This window comes from Erinaceus europaeus, chromosome 19 (assembly GCF_950295315.1).
Source record: "Erinaceus europaeus chromosome 19, mEriEur2.1, whole genome shotgun sequence".
NCBI classification, from domain to species: Eukaryota; Metazoa; Chordata; class Mammalia; order Eulipotyphla; family Erinaceidae; genus Erinaceus; species Erinaceus europaeus.
This window is the reverse complement of record NC_080180.1, coordinates 54,796,121-54,822,955: the sequence shown is the minus strand read 5'-3', so window position 1 is coordinate 54,822,955 and position 26,835 is coordinate 54,796,121. Positions and strand designations below refer to the sequence as shown.

Below are 26,835 nucleotides of genomic sequence, written 5' to 3'. Positions count from 1 at the left end.
CTGGGACTGTGACGTAAAAATGCCCTCTCTTTTACCAAGCCAGGCAATTTGCTTTGACTTCTGTTGACACCGCAGCTGAACAGGTCTTATTCACCTTGTAACTGAGTTGCTCCAGACTTCCATCAACCTTTGCAAGTCCTGGAGGTGGTTCCTGGAGTTGCAACCTAATGCCAGTTAGTAACTATAACAACATTATAATGGGGTATGTGTTTTATGGCTGGTGATTGTAATACAGCTGAGTCTTTTATCCCCTTGGCCTGTGAAACGTTTTTAGCATATCTTAAGCTGCCCAGTAGTTCTTTGGAGGCAAAGATGCACTAATTTAGCAAACAGACACACAGACACTCAGGCAATAGAAAAATAAGGTCTGCTTTATAATAGCATGGCCATTCTGTTACATCTTTTCATGCCTTAGTGTGATACTAATTCATTGCCCTCTTTTGTTTCCTTTTAGGTAAATTTTTTTTGGGGGGTACACATATTTCTATATGCAGTTTGGGAAGTTTGTGCTTTTGGGGGAGATGGGAGGTTATTCCACTGAGTTGGATTTCTCTTTCCTAGATGTGATTTTAAATTTAAAAAGTTGAATCAAGTGGATTTTTTTTCCTAGCCTGCCAGTGACTGTCATTAATCTGTGTGTTGTTTAGTTCCATTATGGTCCCAGTGAAGGTTGGTCTTATTTGGTGAAGGCAAAGTGAGATGAGAGGAAAACTGGGGCACCTTGCCCCCTACCCAGCATGACATTGCTTTAACTTGTAAAGAAACAGAATTAGGGTAAGTGGGACTTTAGGACCCTTTCCTTCCACTTGGCAATCACAACAGAGCTCTTCACGCACCTCTGCTGCTGAGAAGCACAATTAGCTCTCTGTCCTTAATGGTCTCTTGGCAGGATTCATGTCTCAAGCTCCTCCCCTTTCCTCTCTAGTCTTTAGACTTTGGGGAGATTTTCTGATCAGAGAATCTTCCACTGTGTCCTCACAGTCATCATCTACCAGCTACTACACTGTGGACAGTAGAGGATTCCCCTGTGAATGGATGGTAGGGTTGGGTTTGCTTTCTGAAGAAAGAGACCCAGTTACTCTGGGAATTTATAAAGTTCCTCTTTAAAGTCAGACTTTGAGTCCCTGACCCTGTCTTTATTATTCTAGTTTATAACAGTGCTTTGTGCCCTGTGGTCCTTTCCTGGTAATATGTAAGATAATCAGGTGTAGTTCTTCTGAACCGTGTGTTGAGGAGGATGCAAATAGACATCTAGTCTGAAAAATAGTTCAACTTTAATGTTTTGTCTTGCTTTGGACTTGTTTCTCCTGTAGATCTTAACTAGTTAATGCCACTAGGCTAGTGCCTTACAAGTTCCTTAGAGCAATTCTTTGACTCTTTTAGCAGAAGTAGGTTAGCACACAGGAAGAGGTGAAGGAAATGCCAGCTTAGGTGTGTGTTTGGGTCTTGGATTTGCAAGCCAGTTGTAAGTTTACAAACAAAAGGATATATTACACAAATTCTATATACTGCTCAGCAAAATTTGCTTAACAGTAAGACAGATAGTAGAAATTAAGGTTTAAAATTCAGTGATAATAAAAACAATCTAGTATCAAAACTTGTGAAATATGACTAAGTAACACCAAAGTGAATTTTTATAGTGCTAAGAAACATTTATCCAAAAACAAGAAAAGGTTAACATTATGTCAGTTTTAAATAGAAGTGTTTTTTAAATATTGATAATTAAGGAATCACATCATAATGATGGTTTTAATAGTCTTAAATATTTTTAAACTTTAACACTCAGATGAAATGTCAATAAAACTAGAAGTTACTAAAATATAGTAAATATATATTAGTGTAGTCATTTAACAGAATGGATTTTCTCTGTAGAATCACGAGTAGGCTTTTCCTTACAGCAAATAAAAACTCCTGATCACTATGTTTAGTATTTATTGATTAGTAAGACTTTCTGGTGTGTGTGTGAGGGGTCTAAAATCACAAAGGGAATTGATTAGAAAATGTGATTTGACAGATAAACATTTTTCTAAGTACAGAGAAATAAATCCCACAGCTGAATAGGGTTTGTTTAAGTCCTGAGAGCATTCATCAAAATTAAGGAGAAGTTGACTAGTAGAAGGTGACCAGTGATTCTCTGGTGAACCTCCACCCTGTCCCTCTCCCTTTGTGCCTAGGTTCATTCTCCTGCATTTTAAAAAGTTTCAATTTACCTGACAGATACCGAAACACAATTTCCAAGAAGTGTATGTGCCCCACTTTCATTGCAGTATTTATAATAGTCAAGAGTTGGAAACAACGTAAATGCCCATTAGCAGAGAGCTAGACAACTATGTAGAGTGTATGTGCAGATATGTATGTACGTACACACACACACACACACACACACACACACACACACACACACAACCCAGAATATCACTCACCTATAAACATAAATGAGAGCTTGCCATTTGAAACAACATGGATGGACCTGAAGAGTATTACGCTCAAAGACAGATAGGAAAAGATAAATACCAGGTGATCCCACTCACAGGCCCTACATAAATAAAGATGAATAACACAGATCTAAAAGAAATGCTTAAAACATTTAGACTGTCAGATCAAATTAGAAATTGGGGAAATAGTAGGGAGAAGTGGGTATAAATTATATAAAAGGGGGGTCACCTGTGTACTGAAAGACAGAATTAGACTTAATGGTGAACTCAGTGTACTATATATATAATGTGATGCAGTGTTACACTTTGAGGGAAGTTAAAAATTAACTCATTAACACGAGATTTAAAGAGCCAGCGATATAACATAAATGTTCTGCAAAAGACTCTTATGCCTGAAGCTCCGACGTCCTAGGTTCAGTCCCCAGCATCACCATAATCCAGAACTGAGCAGGGCTCCTTTGCTTTCCTTTGTCTGTCTGTTTATCTATCTGTATTTTTCTATGTAAACATAAAATATTAAAAAAGGAAAGCCTTGTCTAACACTGTATTTAAATAAGTAAATAAATACATTTAAAATAAATAGAGCTCTTCAGTGTCATGTTTAGGGCATTTTGACATCATCTTTGTCCAACTGGTGTATCTGGTCTGCCTGAGCACCAGGAAGCTAGGCTGACTTTCTGGAGCTGAGGACTGAGAATATAGGGAGGTGAGAATGGCTGCCCCAGGGGTGACAGCCAAGGAGATAGCACAGCAGTGCAAATAGGACCCAGCTTTAATTCCCAGTGGGGGGCAGGCAGAGAGAGCTGAGCAGTGCTTACAAAAACAAAGAAAATAAAAATAAACATAATCTGGCTAAAAGTCACAGTAGCAGACAAACAAACAGCCCTGGGAAGGAGGCTGCTGGGGCCAGGCTGAAACTGGGAGGCAATTAGGAGGGGCTGCAGTAGGAGGAGAGCCTTGTTTTTTTTGCTTACATAAGCCTGTTCAAAATACAACCTTTGAACTCAGCAGGAAACATTCATGCTGCCCTAGTTTCCACCATGTGGCAGATATTATGACATCAACAAAGACTCCTTGAAACCACCCTGGCCATTCCTTCCAATGCTATGCACAGTACCATTCCTTCCAGTGCTATACACAGTAGCCTTACTGAGCAGAAGAAAACTACATGCCACCAGGAACAGTTCTCCCAAGGCTGGATGCCACTCACTATTAGAATATGTGTCTTACAGGTATGAGGCCCTGGGTTCAACCTAATACACCACATGAGGGCAACAAAGACAACACAAGTACAATTCCATGCATGGTGAAGTTTATCTCACATACACTGAAGTGAAAATGGACTGGGTCAACGGACTGTAGGCTAGCACAGCAGATTGAGGGACTCCGAAGGGGGAGAGTAGAGTGTCTATGTCATCTTCTTCTTACATAATGGAAGGCTAGTCTTCCTTCAAAGGTGTGTGTTTATGAAACATCTATTTTTGCCTGCCTGATAGCAGTATCTGAGAGTAGTATGTGAAAAATCTATTATAACTTTTGATTTTTCTTATGATTTTATTTGCTGTTTGAGGCTGTGTCATTAAGTACTTCTCCTTTTGCCACCTTCATAGTATAAAAAGATCTTTGTTTCTTAAAGTTTATTAAGCTTCCCCTAGTGTTCCCTTGTGCTGTTGGGTTCAAACATGGGACTTTGCACATGTGACATATACCCTACTGGCTAACCTACTGGCTCTTGCATAGAAAGATACGTCATGCCTTTTCCCAACAAGCCAGTATTCCCAGGCCCCTGGCTTTGTTTTGCTCTTTACCAGATCACCGCTCAGCTGTGACATATACGGGTCTAGGAAGTGGACCTGGAGCCTCTCACATGCAAGTTCTGTGTCCAGCCACTGCACTGTCTCCCCAGTTTGAAAGTCTTTCAGTCTCTTAGTATATTTCTTCTTAGACTTAATTCTTGCAATTTTTACCTTTCTGTAAAAGACACTGTTTACTTATTATTTATTTTAGTGCACTCACCTTACTATCTGAGTTTTCTTTGAAATCGTACATTGCAAATCCTTGGAACAGGAGGATTTCAGCTGTGTGCACATGGCTGGTGGGTTGGAACCTCCTTCTCTCCCACTCACTTTTCTCTTTGACCTCTTAGAGCCTCACCATCAGCTGCTTCTTCCCCTGGGTGCTTTGGTTCAGAATCAGGTCGTCTTACTCCTACAGGTGATTCTCATGCAGGGGACGTAGGTGTAGGCTGCCAGGTTGAATTTCCCAGGCAGACTTGGAAGCTGATCATTGATTCTTGGCCTCCAGTTAGTGTGGAGAGCTTCCTCCAGTCCTTAGTTCACTACAGAGTGGCTGCTGTAAGCCCTCTCCCTCATGTACTCGAGGTCTGTCGTCAGTATATGGTGACAGACCCCATAGGGGGAAGAGATGGGGGAGGAGGAGGACTAATTTAATTTTTGTTTTTATACATGTTTATTTATTTAGTATAGAGGCAGAAAGATTTAGAGGGAAGGGGGATGTAGAGAAGGAAAGAAACAGAGAGACACCTGCAGCACTTCACCATTTGTGAAGCTTCCACCACCCCTTGCCTGCCCCCCTTGCAGATGGGGACCAGGGACTTGAACCTGGGTCCTTGTGCATTGTAGCATGTCTGCTCTACCAGGTATGTCTGGTAGAGGCACCTGGCCCCCAAATTAATTTTTTAAAGGGTGCATTTGTTAATTACTGAGAGATCCTGAATATCATTCTGACATGCTTGGTGCCTGACATCAGGCTCTAGACTTTATGCTTGAAGGTCCTGTACTCTACCACTGTCCCTCCACCTGGCCACAAGGCCCCTTGTGCTTTAAATGCCTGTGGTTTCTGCTGGTGTTGTTGGGTCCTGGAGCCTTTGGCTTGTACTCTGGTTAGTCTCTGTATTTCGGTGTTTCTTTTCCACTTCTTTGTCTCGGGAACATATAACAGGCTTTTTCATTTTTGTTATTTTTTACTTTTTACCAGCACTACACTCAGCTCTGGCTTATGGTGGGACCAGGGATTGAACCTGAGATCTCCAAGCTTCAAACTTAAAGTCTGTTGTGTAAACCATTATGCTATCTTTCTGGCCCTCCTGTAACAAGATTCTTGAGCAGTTACATCTTTTAGGTTTTTTTTAAACAAAAATTATCATCATTATTTATTCTTGTTGTTGGGTGTTTGTGGGAGAAGCAGCCATTTCACTTAGGGTTTTCATTGCTGCCTCAACTGGAAATTGCCTGATTGGCTTTTATTGTAAAAATGTGACTGTGTTGTTAGACATGTAGTTTGTTTCTTCTCAGTCTTCCTTTGATCCTCCCAGAAAGCCGTTTGATACTTAGAGCCATCTAGAATCATTCAGACCCTGCAGAAAGAGTGAGTGAGTGAGTGAGTGTTTGTGTGTATTTGTGAGAGGGAAAGGGGGAGAGAGAGAGAGAGAAGAGGAAGAGGGAAAGAGAGAGAGAAACATTAGTAGCTCTTTGCACCTGGCTTGCAGTTAACCACATGCATAACTGGGACGTTTACTAGAAGTTAATTCAACTAGTAGGCTAGATCCTTTCTTCTTTAGCTTTTTTCTTTCCTCTTTCCTGTCCCCATTCTTCTCATTTCTTCTAACACATAAGGCAAATGTTTAAGAGAGGACACCATGAAATATTCCTGCTTCTGTAGAGAATCTTATTTCTTATGAATAAGAAGGCTTGGCTGTGGTCTCATACTGTACCCCAACATTCAGAATTAGGCAAGAGCATCAAGAAGAAGACCCCCAAGGGAATTATGTCTGACCTCTCTCCTACTTGGAATTATATTTGAGAGGAAGAGAAAGTAGAAATGTAAAAAATCCTTGTTCCCTCCACTAATGCAAAAGTAGATCCACATAACTGAAATAGCCAAGCAGTGAATGAAGAGAATACTTTCCTTGGGGGGTGGGGGAAATAGCATAATGGTTATGCAAGTAGAATGCCATGCTTAAGGCTCCAAGGCCCCAGGTTCAAGCCCCCACATCACCATTAGACAGAGCTGAGCAGTGCTTTGGTAAAAAAATAATAAAAATAATATTTAATAATAATAAAATTGAAAAAAATTCCTTGGTGCAAGGAAGTTCAGCTAGCCAGTGTGTGTGTTAAAAATTAAGGATTAAGCAACTTCCTAGTTATTAGAGCTGGTAGAATTGTCAAGTCTTTGTTCCTTCTTCCTGTTCAAATTTTCTGCCAGTCTTTGAAGATTGTTTTAATCTATCCTAAAAACAAAACCCTTGTTCATATACTGTAGTTTGTAAAGGAATAGATTGAATAGTGGAACCTGGTGGCTGCCATGTCCTCTGGCATAAGTTTTGCCCTATTTAAAAAAAAAATCTATTTATTTATTCGAGACAGAAGCTGAGAATGGAGGGAGAGATAGAGATGGAAAGAGACAGAGATGGGAGTCAGGGCGATAGTGCGGTGGGTTAAGTACACGTGGCGCAAAGTATAAGGACCAGTTTAAGGATCCCGGTTCGAGCCCTCAGCTCCCCACCTGCAGGGAAGTCACTTCATAAGCTGTGAAGCAGGTCTGCAGGTGTCTCTCTTTCTCTCCCCCTCTCTGTCTTCCCCTCCTATCTCCATTTCTCTCTGTCCTATCCAACAACAACAACGACATCAATAACAACAACAGCAATAACTACAATATAAGGGCAACAAAAGGGAATGAATAAATAAACATTTTAAAAGAGAGAGAGAGAGAAACAGAGAGATACCTGCAGATCTGCTTTACCACTTGTGAAGCTTTTCCTCTACAGGTGGGGACCAGGGGCTTGAACTTGGGTCCTTATGTATGGTAGTGTGTGCACTAAACCAGGTGTGTTACCACCTGCCTCTTCCCCCCGCATGTTTTGTCCCATTTTTAAAAGACTCTGTGTCTGTAGGGGAGTACTTAATATTCCGTAAACAACACATCTCTGTATATCATAATAATAGCAATAGTCCTCACCACCATCAACACTAACATCAGCATCTTAATTGAAGGAGAGGACTATGATATCTCCATAGAATGTTTCATCTAAATACATATGGTGGTCTGTTTACATGACTCTCAAATAAAAATAGAATTAGGTGGGTGTAAAAAAAAAAGGCTGTGCCAGACCTCTCTCCTGGGCTCTCTGGTTGTGTACCCCAAGCTGTCTCTGCACATCTTTCCCTAGATTAAAAACATATATTTTTCTTATTTCATATGAAGTGGAAGAGAGGTTCATATGAGAGAGAAGTCAGAGCACCACTTTGGCACATACAGCATAGAAGATCCAACCATGGGCCTTGGGCTTGGAAGTCCTGTCCTCTAACGGCTGAACTATCTCCTGACCACCTCCTAGACTTCCTACTGGTACCCCAAGCCCAGCATGTCAGCCACTGTCCTCTCCTCTCTTGGTCCTGTTTCACTGAAGAATTCACCCTGTTACTGAGATCAAGAACATGAAGAGTTTCACCTCTACTGTGAAAATTCCCATGACTGTAGGTAGCCCTGACTATCTCTGGGACCAACACTCTAATCATGTCACCTCCGTGATAACTTCCTTCCTCTGTGACAAATTCAGATACTCCAGAGTCCCATGTGAAACTCCACATCTTAACTCATCGCTCTAAAAACTGCCGCTTCCTAGGTATTCAGTCTTGAGGTCCTCTCTGCCAGAAATGGTGTTACCTGAAAGTCCAGTAATAATTTCTTCCTCTTCCTCTTCCTGTTGCTATCTCCCCCCCCCCCCCCACACACACACTGCAGGGGTAGAAACTCCTTTCTCTGGTCCAGTTTCTGGACACAGTCTCAGTGCATCACACACCACCAGCTGTGTGTCCTCCCCCAACTTTCTTCTGCACCAGACCGTGAACTCCTTCTGCTTACAGGCTGACTCTTCACTTTACTGCAGAATCATGGAGTCCCCCAAGCGCCACAGAGTGGACTCCACAGCCCAGGGTTTAAATTCCGTATCCTTAGAGAGTAGGGAAGAGACACCAGAGCACCCCTCCACTGTCCATGGAGCCTCCTTGGTGCTGTCCATGGTGCTCCCAGGTGGTACTTGGGCTTGAACTCTGGGCCTTAGGCACTGTGAGCTCTCCATGCTGATCTATTTCCCAGACCTAGAATCTTCACCTTTTTTTCCCCCTCCAGGGTTATTGCTGGGGCTCAGTACCTCCACTATGAATCCACTGCTCCTGAAAGCTATTTTTTTCCCTTTTGTTGCCTTTTTCTATCATTGTTGTGGTCATTATTATTGTTGTTATTGATGTTGTTGTTGGATAGGACAGAGAGAAGTGGAGAGAGAAGGGGAAGATGGGGAGAGAAAGATAGACACCTACAGACCCGCTTCATCGTTCGTGGAGTGACCCTTCTGCAGTGGGGGAGCCAGGGGCTCGAACCAGGATCCTTAACACCGGTCCATGCACTTTGTGTCATGTGCACTTAATCCGCTGTGCTACCACCCAACTCCCAAATCTCTACCTTTTAACCTAGCGTCTGTGGTAGACCTGTGCACCACACACAATTCTTCAGGTCTCAGTGTTCAGCCACCTCGGCTACTTCAAAGGCCATACTTCAGAATTTGAGTAATGATCAGTTGTTTCTGCGTTAGAGAAACACACATCACCAGGGGAACTCTTCCCAGTTCCCTCCTTTGAGTTTTTGAGTGAACATCACTGCCTTTTCTCCTTCCTAGGTGATAGTCCCAACCCTGTGAAGGAGGACACTCATACCAGCAGTCTGGACTCACTTTCTTCCCCGTCTCCCACGACCGCTGCTGCCATTGGACCTCTCGGGTCAGAGAAGAACCACCTTCTTGCAGACGGGGGCGGCTTTGGGGACTGGGCACCCACTGTGTGAGTAGCTGTGCTTCCATGAGTTGTTGAGGGGAGGGGGGTTGTGACCTGCATGTTTAAGTTTCCATGACCCTTGGTGACTCCTAAGACTCTGGCCAGTGAGGATTTCAAAGAGAGTTCTTAAGAAAGAGGGGTGGGGCCTCTTTTTTGAATGTGTTCCAGGTATGGAGGAGGTGCTGTGTCAACTCTGTTGGGAGTGAAATTCATGGTGGTCTTAGATTACATCAGGAAAATTTATTAATATCCCACTTACCATATTTTTCTCGCCAGTTATGCAGCCTTGTAGAGATCAGGGAAGGTGGCAGGTGTTGTCACCCATAGACTCTTGAAAACACCCATAGAAAGATTGCTCGGTTATAGGAGTCTGGGAGAGATTTGCACTCTTTTTCTGCTCTGCTACCCTTAGCACCTTGCAGAATTGACAGTCGAGGGGTACAGTGTACGATGCTACCTTCTCAGGTTGATTTCTTGCCAGGTGGAGATTGGAAATTAGGATAAGCAGGAGACTGTGGGCCTGCCTTGTCTTTCTTCGTCTTCTCTTTCTCCGTGTCTTCTCCTCCTCCTCCTCCTCCTCCTCCTCCTCCTCCTCCTCTTTTTCCTCCTCCTCTTAAATATAGGCACCTGCAGCACTGCTTCACCACTCATGGAACTTTCCTCTGCATGTGGGAGCTGGGGGCTTGAACCTGGGTCCTTGAGCAGTGTAACATGTGCGCTCTACTGAGTGTGCTACCAGCTAGTACCCTGGTTTGTCTTTCTGAGCTGATGATGAGCAGAGGAGTGTAGAAAGGGTGATGGGGATGGGAGAGCAAGGATGGAAATAGACTGCTCCCCTGATGACTGCTCAGCACTACCTGGTCACACCAACAAAGGACATCCCTGGATCCAGTTATAACTCAGACGGAGCTTTTCGGTGTATGTTGGAAAAGTGTCACTTAAACCAGTGTTGCTTAAAATAGGTCATAGTGATGTCACCAACACTAGCAGGGCATCCTGGAGACTTTAAATGGGATTGGAAAGCATTCTTCACATTACATGGCTTTTTATAGTTCCTGCTGAGCTCACATGAAACCATTATGAACTTACTAATATTAAAAGAGACCGGAAGAATTTGGGCATGTGGAAATTTTGGGGGTGACACGAAGGCTTTGCAAACCTAACTGGAAGTCTGCGTGGAACACAGTTGAGGATGAGATGTGCCCCTCATTGTCATACATGTATATTCATGTGCTGAAGACCCTGCATGTGGACTTAAATTGCCTGCTACTCAAACACACGTTGCTTTTACCATTTTCCCCACCCAGAATAGAAATAGTCTTTCCCATTAGTAATGTAAACTGTTGTAACAGTGGTTATATAGGAATCAGGCTTTGGAATCATGGGCACTTCTGAAATTTTTGTTAAGCAGAAACCAGATCTGTCAGTGTCACTGAGATCTGAGGGTCAGTGCATATTACAAGCAGGGTGGCCTAGGCCTTCTTTTCCCCTAATGTCACTAAGAAAGTGACATTCTGGGAGTAGGGTGGTAGCGCAGCGGGTTAAGCACATGTGTTAAGCAAAGCGCAAGGACCGGCATATGGGTCCTGGTTCGAGCCCCCGGCTCCCCACCTGCAGGGTGGTCACTTCACAAGTGGTAAGGCAGGTATGCAGGTGTCTGTCTTTCTCTCCCCCTCTCGGTCTTCCCCTCCTCTCTCCATTTCTTTCTGTCCTATCCAATAACAACAACAATAATAACTACAAAAATAAAACAACAAGGGCAACAAAAGGAAATATATATATATATAGTGACATTCTGAAACATGGGAAAGCCACTGTTCAATTCACAGCACGTCCATGCCTGAAACATGGAGAGCTTGATATTTTTGGTCATAAATCAAATGAGCAGTGAATTCCCCAGCTTCCTATTCATACAAATTTTAAAATGTCATGGAAAGCACTCCAACCTTGAGAGGCCAGCGGGGCTGGTGGTGGAAGGGAGTAGCTGTAGCAAGTCTAGAAATGAAATGTGTAGGAGAGAGAAGGGAGAGGGAGAGGGAGAACGTAGACTTTCTTCTACTTCAAGAACTTGATCCTTTTTCTTTCTTTCTGCACATTGGAATAAAATGCATCCATATTTCTTTCTTGAGTGTAGAGAATGTTTCCTGCATATTCTGGAAAGGATTCACTCCTAAGCATATTTCAGTCTGGAAAGTGAAGAGTGCATCATCTCAGGGCCAGATAGTGGTGCACATGGTTGATTGTGCATGATCCATGAGGGTCCAGGTTCAAACCTCACCTGCAGGGGGAAGTTCATTATAAGAGGTGAAGCAGATCTGCAGGTCTGTCTTCTTCTCTATCTCTCCCCTCCCCCCAATTCCTTTCTGTCCCTGTCCAAAAAATAAAATACAAACATAAAAAAGTAGAGTGTGCTTCTTATATGGGACATTGTTTATGCCTAGTGCTAAGCATTCCATATCTACTTGGTCAGACAGAACTGACCCACAGGGATTCTATACTAGGCTGGGAGCCTGAAGATGCATTTCTTTTCTTTTTATAAAATTTTTATTATTGATTTAATAATGATTAACAAGACAGTAAGATAATAGGCTGTATTTCTATACAGCTCCCTCTACCAGAAGATGCATTTCTAACCTAAATTGATAAACCCTGATATTGACAATTATCCCTCCCCTTGTACACACCCCCATCCTCCCATTTCTGGGCACATGTGGGTTGCAGACAGCTTTTCTGTAGGATGTAATTGGGCCAAGTGACCCCTCTTTCAGGAAGGTGTGTCTGCTGTCTAAGGGAAGCCCAACTTCTGAGTTCCTGCAGACCGAGGTCCCCTGCCACTGAAGTGGCTCTGCTTCTTTGCTCTAAAGAATCCTGGCATCATCTTGAGGATCTAGTTTACTTTTCACCTGCTCTGCTGCTATAGGTGACAGCATTACTCTTAAGTCACACTTCTCACTGTCTGTGGCCACTACTTGACATTAGGAAAACTGCCTTCTAGTGTTGGTGAACCTCTTCGTGCTATGTGATGTTTGGGGCATGGCATGTATATATGAGTATTTATTTCTCTTTTAGTTTAGCTTTATGCCTTCCTGCCTATCCACCCATCCATCTACCCACCCACCCACCTCTCTGTTCACCCAGCCACCTACCCAACTAGCTAGTCATCTATCCATCCATGCTGTAGTCAGTTTGGATTGTTACACAACACGATACTGTGATCAACTGGTTTATAAAGAGTGCAAATTTTATTTCCCACACTTCTTGAGGATGAAAGTCTAAAGGCAGGGACAGGGAAGGGTTTCAGTGTAGAAATTGGGAAGTGGAAGGTGCACAGACATTCAGCCATGACAATCTTTCCATCAGAGATCTTGGAACTATTGGCAGTTTTAAAAATTGAAATACTCGTGGTCTGGGAAGTGGTGCAGTGGCTAAAACACTAGACTCTCAAGCATAAGGTCCTGAGTTCAATCCCTGGCAGCACATGTACCAGAGTGATGGCTGGTTCTTTCTCTCCTCCTATATTTCTCATGAATAAATAAATCTTTAAAAAAATTGAAATACTTTTGATTGTAGGAATTGAGTCTTAAACTCAGTATTTCAGTGGCATTGTCATTCGTTAATAAATAACTTCTCTGTTAATTTTTTAAATATTTATTTATTTACATACTTATTCCCTTTTGTTGCCCTTGTTGTTTTATTGTTGTAGTTATTATTGTTGTTGTTATTGATATTGTCATTGGATAGGACAGAGAGAAATGGAGAGAAGAGGGGGAGGCAGAGAGGGGGAGAGAAAGAGACATCTGCAGACCTGCTTCACTGCTTGTGAAGCGACTCCCCTGCAGTTGGGGAGCCGGGGGCTCGAACTGGGATGCATATGCCGGTCCTTGCGCTTTGTACCATGTGCGCTTAACCTGCTGCGCTACCACCCAACTCCCAACTTCCCTGTTAAATTACAATGCATTTGTAAAAAAAAAAATTCCTTTTTAGAAAACTCACTTTTTCCTCCCTTTATGTCATTGAATTATGTCTTAGCCAGTGGTGTTTAGTTTCTGATTACTCTTCCTTATAGAGAATAAACCCCCTTCGGGAATTTACAGAATTATTCTCACCGCTTTCCCTTATAGTGCTTTTCCTCGACTTCCTTTGTGTCTATAAATTTAGTTTTCACAGTTCCTTTCCTTCTTCCCTATCCCAGCATCTCTGCTCACAGTATTGAGTCCCACAGGCCCTGAGGAATGAGCAAAATGAGCTGGCGGATGAGCGAAAGCAGACTGGCTCTGTGGGGTGGGTCAGGACTTCCAAAGGCAGTCTTGCTCAGGCCACCTGCTTTTCATCCAGAATTTATACTTGCCTAATTCCTGGTCCTGGGAAAAAGAGTCCAAATGCACATGGTTCACACGGGACTTCAGTAGCTCTGTTGTACCAACAAGCCATGACCCCAGCTTCCGGGAAGCAAAATGACTGAGAGAGACCTCCAACAGCCTAGAGCTTCTGAAGTTGGCTGTGTGCAAGTACAGCTGTAGCCTCTGACAGGTAGAAAACAGAGCAGCAGGATTGGCTCTCTTGGGTTTCTGCTGATACTTATGACTTCAATCTGGAGCTATAACTTACCTATGCACTTGGCAAGGGGCGGGTGGCTTCATAGCAGGTGAGGAATTGCTCACTCATCTCCTCGGAGGACATTACGTCATAGGTCAAGGTATTTCAAAGGCCTCCAAGTCATTTTTCCCCAGTGAAGCTGTTCTCTGGAAACAGGTTTTCTTCATTTGTAAATGAAGCAGGTCCTTGAAGACTAATCCTTCTAGGTTCTTTGCCACAAAAGAAGAACTTCTCTTTCAGAGGTGAGGCGTAGCTATGGGCCTCCCCCCTGTTCTCATCTGAAAAAGACTGTCTCCTTTTGTGCCCGCACGTTCCCTGCTTCTAAATGGCAGCATCCTAGGACAGCTCTTCCTGGCTGGGAATGTTGGTTCTCAGGCGCAGCCTCTGCTAGGTACTGTGTGTTTGTGGGGGGAGTTTGGAGAGGGGGAGAGACCCTTCACTTCCACCCCATGGTATCATGAGGAGTGAACTGGAGCTGGTTGAGCTGGTTCCCTCTCCTACACTTCAGGAGCCTTTGGGTGGGTTCAGAGGATTAGGTCTAAGGTCACTGAGGCGTGAAGAAGGTCAAGGCCAGATGCACAGGAGGTGCAGGTTGCCTTTCTGGCAGGCCTCAGCAGCCTTGTCATTCTGCTCAGAAGTGGACTCCTGTGGGACCTGCTCAGGAACTGGGGTCTTACAGTGGATGGGGACTGGTGGTCAGAAGCTGCGGAGAAGGCACCCTTGTAGCATTTCTCAGGATCAAAGGCCATGGAGTGTTAAACTAGTGGGGTTCACCACCCGGCGTGAAAGCTCTAAATGCTGCTTCACCTGAACCCTCACATCAGCTTGGTGGAGTTGATACAGCGTGTCTGGTAAAGACAGGGATACTGAGGTGCAGAGGAAGTAAGGAAGCCACCCCAAGCCCACATGTCTAGTCAGCAACCACAGAGGAGTTCCTACCCTGATCTTTCTTTCTGTCCCGGAGACCATGGCTCCCTGCCACTCATCATCCTGGAGGGACAGAAGCAGCCTGGTTGCACGCAGGGACATTGCTCCAGAGTTCAGGGTACCTGCCCCTCTTCTGAGACCTAGGGAGATGACTGTGACCATTGGCTGGACAGATAGACAAGCTGGACACAGATCGCTCCAGCCAACAGGCCTGGCCTTGCTTTACATCCTTGCTTCACAGAGGGAGCACACTTTCATGGAGGTGTGTGTGTGTGTGTGTGTGTGTGTGTGTGTGTGTGTCTGGGTGGTGTCCACTGGCTCTGGGGGGAGGGCTTTTGTGACAGAGCTGCCCTTGGCTTCTTTCCTGAGTAACCTGATAGCTAGCCACCTCCCTTTAGTTTTGCATTATATTTATTTATTTATTTATTTATTGGATAGAGACAGCCAGAAATTGAGAGGGAAGGGAGTGATAGAGACACCTGTAGCCCTGCTTCACTACTTGCAAAGCTTTCCCCCTACAGGTGGGAACTGGGGGCTCGAACCTGGGTCCCTGAGCACTGTAACATGTGCCCTCAACCAGGTGCGCCACCACCCAGCCCCTCCCTTTAGTTTTGGTCCAGCTCTTGGCGCCCAGTGTAGGGCCATACACTGGGCCACATACTCGGCCACCGACCCAACCACAAAAGCCTAGTGCCATTTTTCTTTGTGGGGACCAAGGCTTTGCCCCATGTGCTTCCTTGAATCTCCTCTCCAGTGTGGTGCACCCAGAGGGGCGTCTCCCAGCCAGAACTCAGTGTGTGGTTCTCAAACCTGAAGTGAAAAGGCCACTTGTATAATGAAGATGCTCATCTGTCGCTTAAGACACAAACAAAACATGGGCTGTGTGGAGCCTGGGTTCCTGTCTTATTGGTGCTTGGGGCTGTGAGTGTTAACTGTGTTGACTGTGCTTGGCCTGGCTGTTGTCAGCATCTGCCCCTGGGGCCAGGTGGTGGTGCACCTGGCTAAACACTCATATTACAGTGCACAGGGACCAAGGTTCAAGCCCCCAGTCCCCACCTGCTGGGGGAAGCTTGACAAATGGTGAAGCAGGGCTGCAGGTGTCTCTCTGTCTCTCTATCTCCCTATCTCCCCCTCCCCTCTCAATTGCTCTCTGTCTCTATCTGAAAAAACAAACAGACAAACAAACAGTATCTCCCCGGTGCACACTCTGAAGTGGACAGCAGAGTAGACAAGCAGGCACAGATTGCTCCATCCAACAGGCCTGGCCTTGCACACCTGTCCTGCTTTTCAGGCCTGGGAGGCCTTATTCAAGCACATCGAGGCTTAGCAAGCTTATCTGTAAAGGGGGCATAAGAACATCCGCCCCTCTAATGGGAGTGAGGTTTCAAAGTTCCACCAGCAGTAACTCAGCCTCTACCCCTCTCACTGCTCAGGGCTGTGCCGCCCCCCCCCCCCCCCCCCCCCGGTCATGTGATAGTCTCGGTTTCATTTGACCTGACTTCCTGGTTTACTGTTATGTAACCTCTCCCACTAGCTCTGGGAAATCACCTCCGTGTTGAGCTGAAAGTGAGTTGCTTCTGGAAGGACTTGCTTGGGGCTGTGCTTCATCTCCTGAAGCAGCATTTGGGAGCAGAAGCCTGTGCTGACTCCTGGCCAGGGCTCAGTTTCCATGGGGTCCAGCCTCTGGCCAGTTACTCTGAAGGCAGGTGGTGTCCCTGCAGGGAACCCATCAGACAGCTGGGAGATCTCTGGAGAGAGTTTCTCCCCTGAGTGTCTTCAGCCCACTGCAGCTGTGCTGGGGGTAGCCCTGTGTTCTAGACATTGGTTGACAGCTATTGACCAAGCTGGGGGACCGTTCCTGTCAGCTGCCTGCAGGACTGTGCGGTGGTGGCCTCTGAAGCCATGGGCTCTGGGACTTTGTGCTGCATGATTCCACTGTTCTCTAAGGGCTTAGTGTCTGCACAACACCACCACATTCCTGAAGGCCTCGCCTCGCCTCCTCTCCTCTCCTCTCCTCTCCTCTCCTCTCCTCTCCTCTCCTCTCCTCCTCCCTCCCCCTCCTCCCCCTTCTCATCCCCTCCAGTCCCCTTCCCCTCTCTCCTCCCCTCCCCTCAACTCTCTTGTCTTTTTTTTTTTTTTTAACAAAGGGTGAGAGACAGACGGGGAGGGGGAAGATCTAGAGATAGACCCATAGCAGTGCTCAGCCACTTATGAAGATCTCCCCATGCAATTGGGGAGTAGGTACTTGGAACCCCCATCCTCCAACATGCTGCTGTGTGTGCCCTGCTAGGAGCACCACCATCTGGCCCCTCTTCTTTCCTTTAATTTCTGGTAGAGACACAGAGAGAGCTCAGCCACGGCACCGCTCCACAATTCATGCAGCTGGGAACTTAAACCCTGGCCCGAGAGCACAGGAAGTGTGCGCTCTACTGCGTGAGCTAGTAGCTGGTAGATTATCTGTTCTTTATTTTAAAAGAGTGAAAGGGGGAGAGATACCACAGCACTGCCCCACCATCCTGGGAGCTCCCCCAGTGCCCTGCAGTGTTCCCATGTGGTGCTGGGGTTCACACCAGGGCCCCACACACTGTACACTCTACCAGGTGGGCTCTCTCCAGACTTCTACTTGAAAAATAGTTTTAGACCTGGGGTGTCACAAGAGAGTTAGAGAGTCCTCAGAGAGCCGTTGCCTGGCTTCCCACACTGCTGACACCCGAACTCCACGCGGCCCACACTCAGCTGTCCACTTAGCTCCTCACGTGCTCCCGGGACCTGCCAGGACTCCACATCGCACGGAGCAAGGGCCCCTGGAAAAGCATCTGCAGATTCTTTCTCAGGGGCCGTCTGTCTCTTGCTAAAGAAAGTGAGTTGTCACTGGCGATTGTACCTCAGACTCCAAAGGCTAGAAGCACTGGCCCAGAAGCAGCGAAGGAGACCCAGAGTTGCTTGCTGGCTCTCATTTCGGGGATGCCAGCAAGCGAGAATGAGAATGAGAATCCCAGCAGTGCCCCCACCACCGGGAGGCGCTCTGGGACCACACCTGCCTCCTCCTGGCAGCCAGGAGCTGGCCATGGAGGTGTCTTGAGTTACCGAAAAAGCAGCAGCTCACAGGATTAGAAATGGGCGCAGGGCCAGAGTAGCTTTGGAATCTGGGGCTCTGCAGGGTGGTGGCGTTCCACACTTTGGGATTGGAGTGATTGAAATGCTTCAGCTGCTCTCCTTACCCTCCCTACTAGGGGGTCCTGATCCTGGGGGGCCTCTGGCACACCTCCTTCTCTCCATTCTTGCCCTTATGTCCTTGCCGGCCACACAGAAGGCTTTGAGTTCTGAGTGGTGTTAAGACCAGGTTTAGCACAGCATGACCTTGAGGGGGTTACTGTCACCTCTTAGAGCCTTCACCTGTGTGGCTGGGGAATGGAAGTGTTGGGAGTAAATAGGCAGTGAATCAGTGTGTGTGCGTGCGTGCGTCTGCGCGTGTGTGTCGCTTGCACCGAGCCCAGCAGGAGCTTGGGTGTAGAGAGGGGATGCTGATATTGGCAGAGACCACCTCCTCCAGGAAGCCTTTCTGTGAAGACTTTTGTCAAGGTTAGGCAAATGGCCCGTTTTGAGCGCAAAGGGCTTCTCCGGCCTATGGATGATGGCGCCTCGCTTGTCACAGAGGCTCTCTCCCTGCTGTCCCCTGGCTCTGCTCATTGGGCGCTGGCTGGCATCTGCAGTGGCGTCTACTGAACACAGAGTTCCCCTGCCACAAAGCTCTAGGACATTCCTTCTGTCTCGATGAACGTTTCCATACTCCTTTGCCCAGGGCAACTGTTCTAGACTGTTCTTCTGGGCATTTCCTGGCCTGGAGGGAAGATCATTTCACTCCTGTGTCAGAGACCTTACAGATGGGGAGCCTTAAAAACTTTGGATCTGATGCCTCACTACGGAACTGTCCTCACTACAGACCTGGGAATTGGAGGGCAGTGAGCCAGGTCAGACCAGCAGGCATCTTAACTCTGGGTGTGCGGCCCCCTGGCCCTTCTGGATTTTCAGTTTTGCCCTGAGAGCCTGCAGGGGAACTTGTTTACCGCTGGCACTGCCCAAAGCCCCATCCCCATCCCCACTATGCAAAAAATGGGTGTTAGAGGCTGGGTGCTCCTGCCTGTGCAGCTATTTCTGAAAATTAACAGTTAAAGCTCCATGCTCCCCCCTTCTGAAATATTTGTGCTTTGCCACTGCCAAACATTTTTAATATGCATGGAACATCAAGTCTGGTATTAAAGGAGACAGGGTCACAGTTTGAATCAGAAGCAGCTCTTACTGCTGGCTGATAGGGTGCATTTTATAAGAAAAACGTGAGTGTACACATCCACAACGACTCATCAATTTAGGCTTCCCTCCCTCCCTCTATCCCCCCTTCCTTTCCCTTCCTTGGGTTGTATCCCTCCCTTCCACAAAGCAGGGTTTTTCCTTGAAATGCAGACCTGCTTTTCTAAAGCATGAGAGTGGTGGCTTCATTTTAGGAAGCAAATGCTCTACTCCCTTTCACAAGTGCATATTCTGTTTCCTGCTTGTCTGCTTCCCCAGCGCCACCACCCACTCTACCTTGCCCTGTTGCCATAGGAACAGCCAGGTAGACAGACAGTATAAATATTTCCACGCAGGAGTTTTTGAGCATGTTTTTGTGTTTGCAGAGTCTTTGCATGTCTTTTTTTAAAGTTTTTCTTTTCCCACAAGAAAGAGGCAGAGAGAACCAGAGCATCACCCTAGCACATGCAGTGCCAGCAACTGAACTCAGGAGCTCATGCTTGTAAGGCCAGACTCCTACCACTGCACTACCCCTCAGGCTTTTGCAAAGCCTCTTGCTTCCTTTTGGCCCTTTCTTTGACAAGGAAGTGTTTCCAAAAGGTGCTGATGCTGGCTGGCCCTTCTGCTCTGAGAAAGGGAAGGGATTTTGCTACTAGAAAGGACCCTTGGGGCTGTGTGATAGTTTGGAGAAGAGCAAACTAGCTAATACTAGGGCTTCCCCTTCTTCATTCATTTCTGTTTTGGCCTTTGTGGTTTCTGAGCTTTTCAGGAAGGCTGGACTACTTCATTTTTACAAACCACAAGGTGGTTTTTAGGAAACTTGTGGTGCTTTGGTGTTCTTTGGTGACTGGTTAGCAGCTTGTCATTAAATAAAATTGGTGGTTTGTGATCGATCGTACTAGTCTCCATCATCAAAAAACCTTTGTTGAAAGGGCAATAGGGAGAAAGGAGTATATATATATATTTTTAATGAAGTGGATTGCAAACAGCACTGCTGAGCTCTGGCATATGATGATGCTGAGGATTGAACCTGTGACCTCAGGTGACTCTGGCTGCAAGTCCTGTGCTCTGCCGCTGAGTTAGCTCCTTGCCCTATGGATTAAAAAAAAAAGAAAGAAAAATGTATTTTATTTTATTATTTTTTTGCCTCCAGGGTTATTGCTGGGACTCAGTGCCTGCACCATGAATCCACTGCTCCTGGAAGGCCATTTCCTCCCCTTTGTTGCCCTTGTTGTTGTAGCCTTATTGTGGTTATTATTGTTGTTGTTGATGTCATTTGTTGTTGGATAGGAAAGAGAGAAACGAGAGAGGAGGGGAAGACAGGGGGAGAGAAAGACAGACACCTGCAGACCTGCTTCACTGCTTGTGAAGCGACTCCCCTGCCAGGTGGGTCCTTGCACTTTGTGCCACGCGCACTTAACCTGCTGTGCTACCGCCCAACCCCCAAAAGTATGTCTTTATTTGTTGGCTAGTGACAGAAATCAAGGGGAAGGGGAAGACAGGGAGAGAGAGAGGTCCACTGCACTGCTTCACCACTTGTGGAGCTCTCCTCCTTCAGGTGGGGAACTAGGGGCTGGGACCCTGGTCTTTGCACATGGTGGTGTGTGTGCTTAACCATGTGCACCACCTCCTGGCTCTTGCCCTATGGATTTGAAGACACACAAGTTCAAACTGGAGTGGTGGTAGGAGAGGACACTCTGAACGTGGCACTATATCTGAGCAGGTAATGAGGTTTTCATTCTTAGGTGAACCCCTACTTTCTCAACGGGGTTTCTGCCCTGAACCAAGGCATGAAAAAAATGAATGAATACAAGAATACAAAAATAAATGACTGGGGGGAAATTCTCTCACTTATCCTAGGAGCGATCACAACAGCTGTAGGAGACACCACAGGGCAGCAAAGCAGAATCAGGCCTGAGCCCTGCTGGGGGCTGTCTCTGCACGTGCCTTGGGAGGGACGGAGGGAGCTGGGCTGATCCACAGGCATGTTCTGGTTCTTTGGTGCCAGTATGAATCCACCACTTCTGGTGGCCATTTTTTTTTCTTTCTAATTTATTATGTAGGAAGAGAGGTGGGGGAGATAAGGAACAAGGAAGATAGACACTTGCTTAGAGCCCTAGTACTGCTGCTCTGTTAAGAGCCTGGTATGTGCCATTGGCTGTCACTTCATTTTCACCCCAGAGCTGTCCTCCCTCCACTCAGGGATGGAGGGGCCTCCTGCAGTCGCTGGGATACTTATACAGAGCCAGAGAGGGTGGGCGGGCCGGGCTGTGTCCCCTCCTGCCACTGTGGCCCTCCCAGTGCCTGTGAGTAATTGTCCAGAGAGAAAATGCAATTGTTTGTCCAACTGGGGACTGTCACTTCCCTGTCACTGCTGCACTCACCCCTCCCTCACCCCTGCTGATCAGTGAGACACTGTCAACGGGCTGTTTTCAGCCAAAGAATTAAGTGGCTTTTGCCGTTGGTGGGACAGGTCACCTGGAGGTTTGCAGGCTTCTCTGCCCAGTGTGGAATAGGGTCAGGGGACCCCGTGCCCAGTGCATGAAGTCCAGGTTAGCTTGTTGATGGTCTGAATTGACTGCCTGCATGTTGGTTAAGATTTGGGGTACCTAGTGTTCTGCCTGGCTTTGTGAGGTTCACAAAGAGAGTCTTCCCTGCCCCACAGAGAAATGTCTAGAACCATCTCAGGTCGCTCTGTCCTCCCTCTGGAGGACATGGCTGGCCTGCAGAGAGGGTCTGTGGAGGCCAGCCAGGAGGAGGAGGACAAACGTAGAGATGTCTGTGGTGTGGTGTGCTGAACCCCGAGTGGAAGTAGAGTTGTGAGGGAGCAGATAGCCGGGGGGGGGGGGGGGGGAGTACTCCATTTCTTGGGCAGCAGATTGGGAACACTGAGGCCTCAGTGGGGCTAGGCCCAGATGGAGGAATAGAGGCCAGGGGTCTTTGCCAGAAGACCATAGTGACGACAGGGCTAGCAGATGGCAAGCCTGGGGCATGGAGATACTGAGGAGAAGGTAGAGAGGAAGCAGTGGGGAGGCTGGGAGATACACCACGCTTGAGCGCTCACAGCACCGTGCACAAGGACTTGGGTTCAAACCCTCAGTCCCCATCTGGGAGGGACTTTATGAGTGGTTTCCGTCCTCTCCCCTCTCCTCTCTTGTCCTATCAAATAAATACATATATATTAAAAGAAGGGAGCTACTGGCAGAAGCAGAGGGAACCAGGAGCATTAGTTCTGCCATAGAAGAAAGACCCAGAGCTAATGCTCAGGAATGTGGAGGGACCAGGAAGTGACCCCCTGGGAACTGGTTTCAGCCCAGAAGGGTGGGTTTGGGTGAAGCTGCCCTTGGGCTCACAGGTGTGGAGAATTTAGTCAAATGCTCTGCCACTGAGCTATACCCCCTCAGGGTGTGGAGAATTGATAGGATGGAGCTGGGAGCTCTGAGTGCTTGTGCACATCAAGGAGACTCAGTGGACTGTAGTCACAGCTTCTGAGATGACTGGACAGTGATTTAATTCAGACCAGCATATTTATCCCTTTGCACTTAGAGGCACCTCTATGAATCTGTGTACTGATCTGTGTTATTATAATTTTTTTTATAAGTTGGTCACTATTAGGAATTACTAAGTCTGTCTTTCATTAGTTCCTCCCTTAAATCCCTATCTATGTTCCTCTCTGGGCAAATCCCAATTTCAAGTGGCAGCTATTTCTCAGTTGCCACAGGCGTATGGTCAGATGAGAGAGATTTCCAATTGGCAAACAGCTCAGGTGGGAAGTGCGCTGCTTTGCCAAGTGCTTGGCCCAGTCTCCGACGCATTAAAAGAAACTCTGGCGTGCCTGACGCTCTGAAGTCCCAGGTTCAATCCCCTGTACCACCATAAGCCAGAGCTCTCTGCCTCTCATCTGGAAGGAAAAGGAGAAGAAAGCAAAGATACACAAAAAGAGATTGATGGATTTCAACTTGAAATGCCTGTGTTGACTGGTCAGGGCTGAGTGTAGGGTCCTAGACTTCTCTCCTGCAAGCTGTGAAGCAGGAATCTTCACAGGTCTATGTAGCCCTGGGGCAGTTTGACTCAGAGTCCTGTTGAGGGAGCTGATAGGTGCTGGGTGGGACATGACCGAGTCTTCTCCGTAGCCTGGGAAGGTGGAATGAGGCAGCTCTGAGAGCCACTGACTGGGAGGACCCCTTCTGGCCACCAGGAGAGAAGTGGGAGCGCTCTTCCCCACCCCCAGCCTATTTTGGGTCATGTATTTGAAGTCCAGTGACCACGCCACTTTATTAACCTGGTGTCTCTCCCTTTTTCCCTCAGCTCCAGCCAGGCCCGTTCCTCTATGGTCCAGTGGCTGAACCCGCAGTCTCCCAGCACCCCCAGCTGCAGCCCGGCTGTCACCCCTCCTTCACCCAGTACCCCACCGTTCCCCCTGTCTCTCCCGGCTTCAGTTGCAGAGAAGCCCCCTGAAAGGTAGGTGGCTTAGAGCCCCAGCTGGATTCTCTACCCCCACCCCACCCTCCAGGCTGCGGACTAAGTGCATGGCTGTGGTGTGGGCTGTGTCTGGCTGGTGCTACAGTGGTTGCCTCCTGGGCAGGACCCCTGCATTGGGGGTGCCAGCTCAGCCCACCTGGGACGTGCTGCTGGCTGTCCATTTGCTTCCCGGGACCTTGCTTGGGAAGACCCGTGGGGCGCTGGAAAGAGCCATTCAGAGCCCAGGTGGCTTCTGTGCAAGTCTCTTCCTACCTGTGGGCAGCCACAGCTCACAGCTCTGCCTGGCCATGGGCCTTGGACAAGCTGAGCCCTCTCTGCCAGGGGGTGGGCTGAGGGGGGCAATAAAGCAGACACAGGGAGTATAGCCAGCCCCTTCCAGAGCAGCATGGAAGGACAGATGGACAGATGGGTGTCCTGGGTGCACTCTCCTGGCTGCCCCGGCTGCCTTTCCTGCTGAGCAAGGCTGAGCGCCAGGTCCTGAGCAAGCGGACACCAGGAGTAGGTCTGCCATGGATCACAGAGAGCACTTGGGGATGTGAGGTGTCCAGTGGGCGCTTCTCAGAGCCCCCACCAGGAGGATCCGGACAGGAGGCCCGGAGGCGGGATGGGGGAGCTGGCACGGCAGAGGTGAGGCTTCGAGTCCCTTTCCTCCCATCCTCACACGCATCCTGGGCGTTCCTGTTCGCAGTGTGTCTAGTCGGAAGGCCCGAGCCGTGTACCCCTGTGAAGCAGAGCACAGCTCGGAGCTGTCATTTGAGATCGGAGCCATTTTTGAGGATGGTGAGTGGTGGTGGTGGTGGGGGGTGGGCGTGTTCTGTGGCCCAGAGCCAGCTGGTTGTTGTGGTGTCCAGGGCACCTGTGATCCATGGACACTGGGGCAGGAAGAGCTGGACTCTCAAACCCTTCTCCCACCAGTCTGGGGAGCTTTGTCCTGCTGTTGCAATTCCACGCCTGCTTCAGTCTTAGGTTTTTTCCCAGCCCTCTCACTCTCAGCCTTCTCCTCTCCAGAGCCCCCCTCCCACCCTGGGGCTCAGTGCACAAGAGATGCTGGTTCACAGTTCCCTACCATCTGCACGCCTCCCAGGGCTCCTGCTGATCCGAGCAGTGCGTCAGTCAGTCCCTAGCTGTGCATATTGACTTTGTGTATTGAAACTCAGGTCTGGGGCTGGGGCCTGGGCCCAGGGCTTAATAGCCACTCACGAGCATTTCGGAGCTCAGCCCGGCTTCGTACTTCACAGATTCCCCCTCTGGTGGCACAGTTGTGCGTCCCTTGTCTTCCCGTCCGGCTCATGATGAAATCCATCGGTTGCCATGGAGACGGTGATGCTATGTGTGGGTGGAGCGGCCCAGAAGAGTTCTGGGGAAGCTGGAGCACTGCAGATGCTGGGAGTGTTGCGGTGGATGAGGCTGGGTGTCTGGAATAGGCTATTGTCAGCACAACACATGGCGGTTTACTGGCAGTGATGGTGCCGGTCCAGTGCTGGTTCTCCAGAAGCCAAGTTGCCTTGTGCAGAATAGATTGTTCTCTGTGTGTGGCATGGACTTGCAAGGGCCAGGGACTGTGTCAGAAAGCAAACAAGAAAACAACAAAACCCATATAAGGGAGTCAGGCAGTAGAGCAGCCGGTTAAGCGCAGGTGGCGCTAAGTGCAAGGACCAGCATAAGGATCCCAGTTCAAGCCTCCGGATCCCCACCTGCAGGGGCGTTGCTTCACAAGCCGTGAAGCAGGTCTGTAGGTGTCTGTCTTTCTCTCCTTCTCTCTTGTCTTCCCCTCCTCTCTCCATTTCTCTCTGTCCTATACAACAACAATGACATTAATAACAACAACTACTATAATAATAAAAAAGGGCAACAAAAGGGAAAATAAATAAATATAAAAAACTCACATACACCAAGATTATACTTCATGAGAAGCTTTATTTTTTCTTTATTAGTGGAGGAGGGAGGGAGAAAGAGAGAAGAGTGGGGAGAGAGAGTCAAAGCACCATTCTGCTATCTGCACCCGCCTTCATCCCGCTCCCGCCCTGCACCTGCTGCCCAACATCCAGGGCATCTGGGTCACTGCTCCTCTTGCTGTCCTGCTCTCTACTGTGTGGACACCCTCTGCTCACGCGAGAACAAGAGCAGAAGCTCTTGCATCTGCACCTCATCTTGGACAGGGCTGAGCCAAGCAGGGTGTTATGTGCTTCTGAGCTAAGTTCCTGCCCCCCTGTGCCAAGCGCCTAGACCCTGTGGAAACCGAGGGACAGTGGCTAACGGTGCCAGGCTCCATGCCCTTAGCTCCCTGTCTGGTGTGGCAGGTGGACCGGTGCCTGGATGATGCCTGGGGGGCCCGAGGGTGGGGAGAGGCCCTCGTGTGCACAGGCCAGAGTGCACTGGGTCTTCCCTCTGCTGACATGGCAGCAGTGAACTTGACCTTTGGGGGGGGGTGATGTGATCTGCTGTGTTCTAGAAAGTCCCCCCCAAGCTCCTTTGTGTCCAGTGGTTTGAGAGAGACAGACTGAGAGCTGGGAGACTGGTCAGGGGCCTGCTTTGGGGAGGTGAGCCGGGGGGCAGGTCCACCCTGAGGCATCCCTGCTGCCCCCCACCCTGGCCCCACCCATGCAGCCTGGAAACAGTCTGTGGTGATCAGTGGCTTCTCTTCTTTCCAGTGCAAACATCCAGGGAGCCTGGCTGGCTGGAAGGGACCCTGAATGGCAAGCGGGGGCTGATCCCACAGAACTACGTGAAGCTGCTGTAGTGCCCGGCCCGTGAGGACCCCACACCGCCCCTGCCCCCAGAGGGTGGGTGGCCAGCCACCTCCCTGCTTCCGGACACTCGGGGGTTACGGAGCACAGATTGGCACTCCTGGGGCAGGTGGCAGGGGCAGACTGCCAGGGTGGGAGGACCAGGATGCACCCCATGGCTCTGACTTGGGGGGAAGATTGCCAGAAGAACAGAAGACTCTGCATGCCTCACGCCTGCCTGTGGGCGCTGCCTCCCCCCACCACCACCCCCTTGGACACCTCTCCCAGAGTGCTTTACGGGCTGCACCTGGCCCAGGTGTCACCAGGCCTGGATGCAGGGGAGCCGGGCACTCTGAACCCAGAGGGCAACAAAGAGGTACTCCCTCCTGGGCGCCCCCAGACACCCCCCAAACTAGGGCACATGACGTATTTATAACGGGCTTCTCCTTGGTGCTTCTCACCTATGTGCTGCTTCCTGGACACCACCCCTTGGCCCTGAGATCTCTGTACATGAAATAAAGTGTATTTACTACC

General features: G+C 48.2%; 1 protein-coding gene across 2 annotated transcripts in view; it reads left to right on the top strand.

The window, feature by feature from the left end:
• The window catches only part of ARHGAP10 (Rho GTPase activating protein 10), a 264,608-nt gene extending 237,773 nt beyond the window's left edge, over nucleotides 1–26,835 (top strand). For both annotated transcript variants that reach the window (XM_060178991.1, XM_060178990.1), the window contains 4 exons: nucleotides 9,130–9,289; nucleotides 23,402–23,554; nucleotides 24,264–24,355; nucleotides 26,227–26,835. In XM_060178991.1, the coding sequence (XP_060034974.1) occupies nucleotides 9,130–9,289; nucleotides 23,402–23,554; nucleotides 24,264–24,355; nucleotides 26,227–26,315 (494 nt within the window). In that variant the 3' untranslated portion in view covers nucleotides 26,316–26,835. The remainder of the gene's footprint in view (nucleotides 1–9,129; nucleotides 9,290–23,401; nucleotides 23,555–24,263; nucleotides 24,356–26,226) is intronic.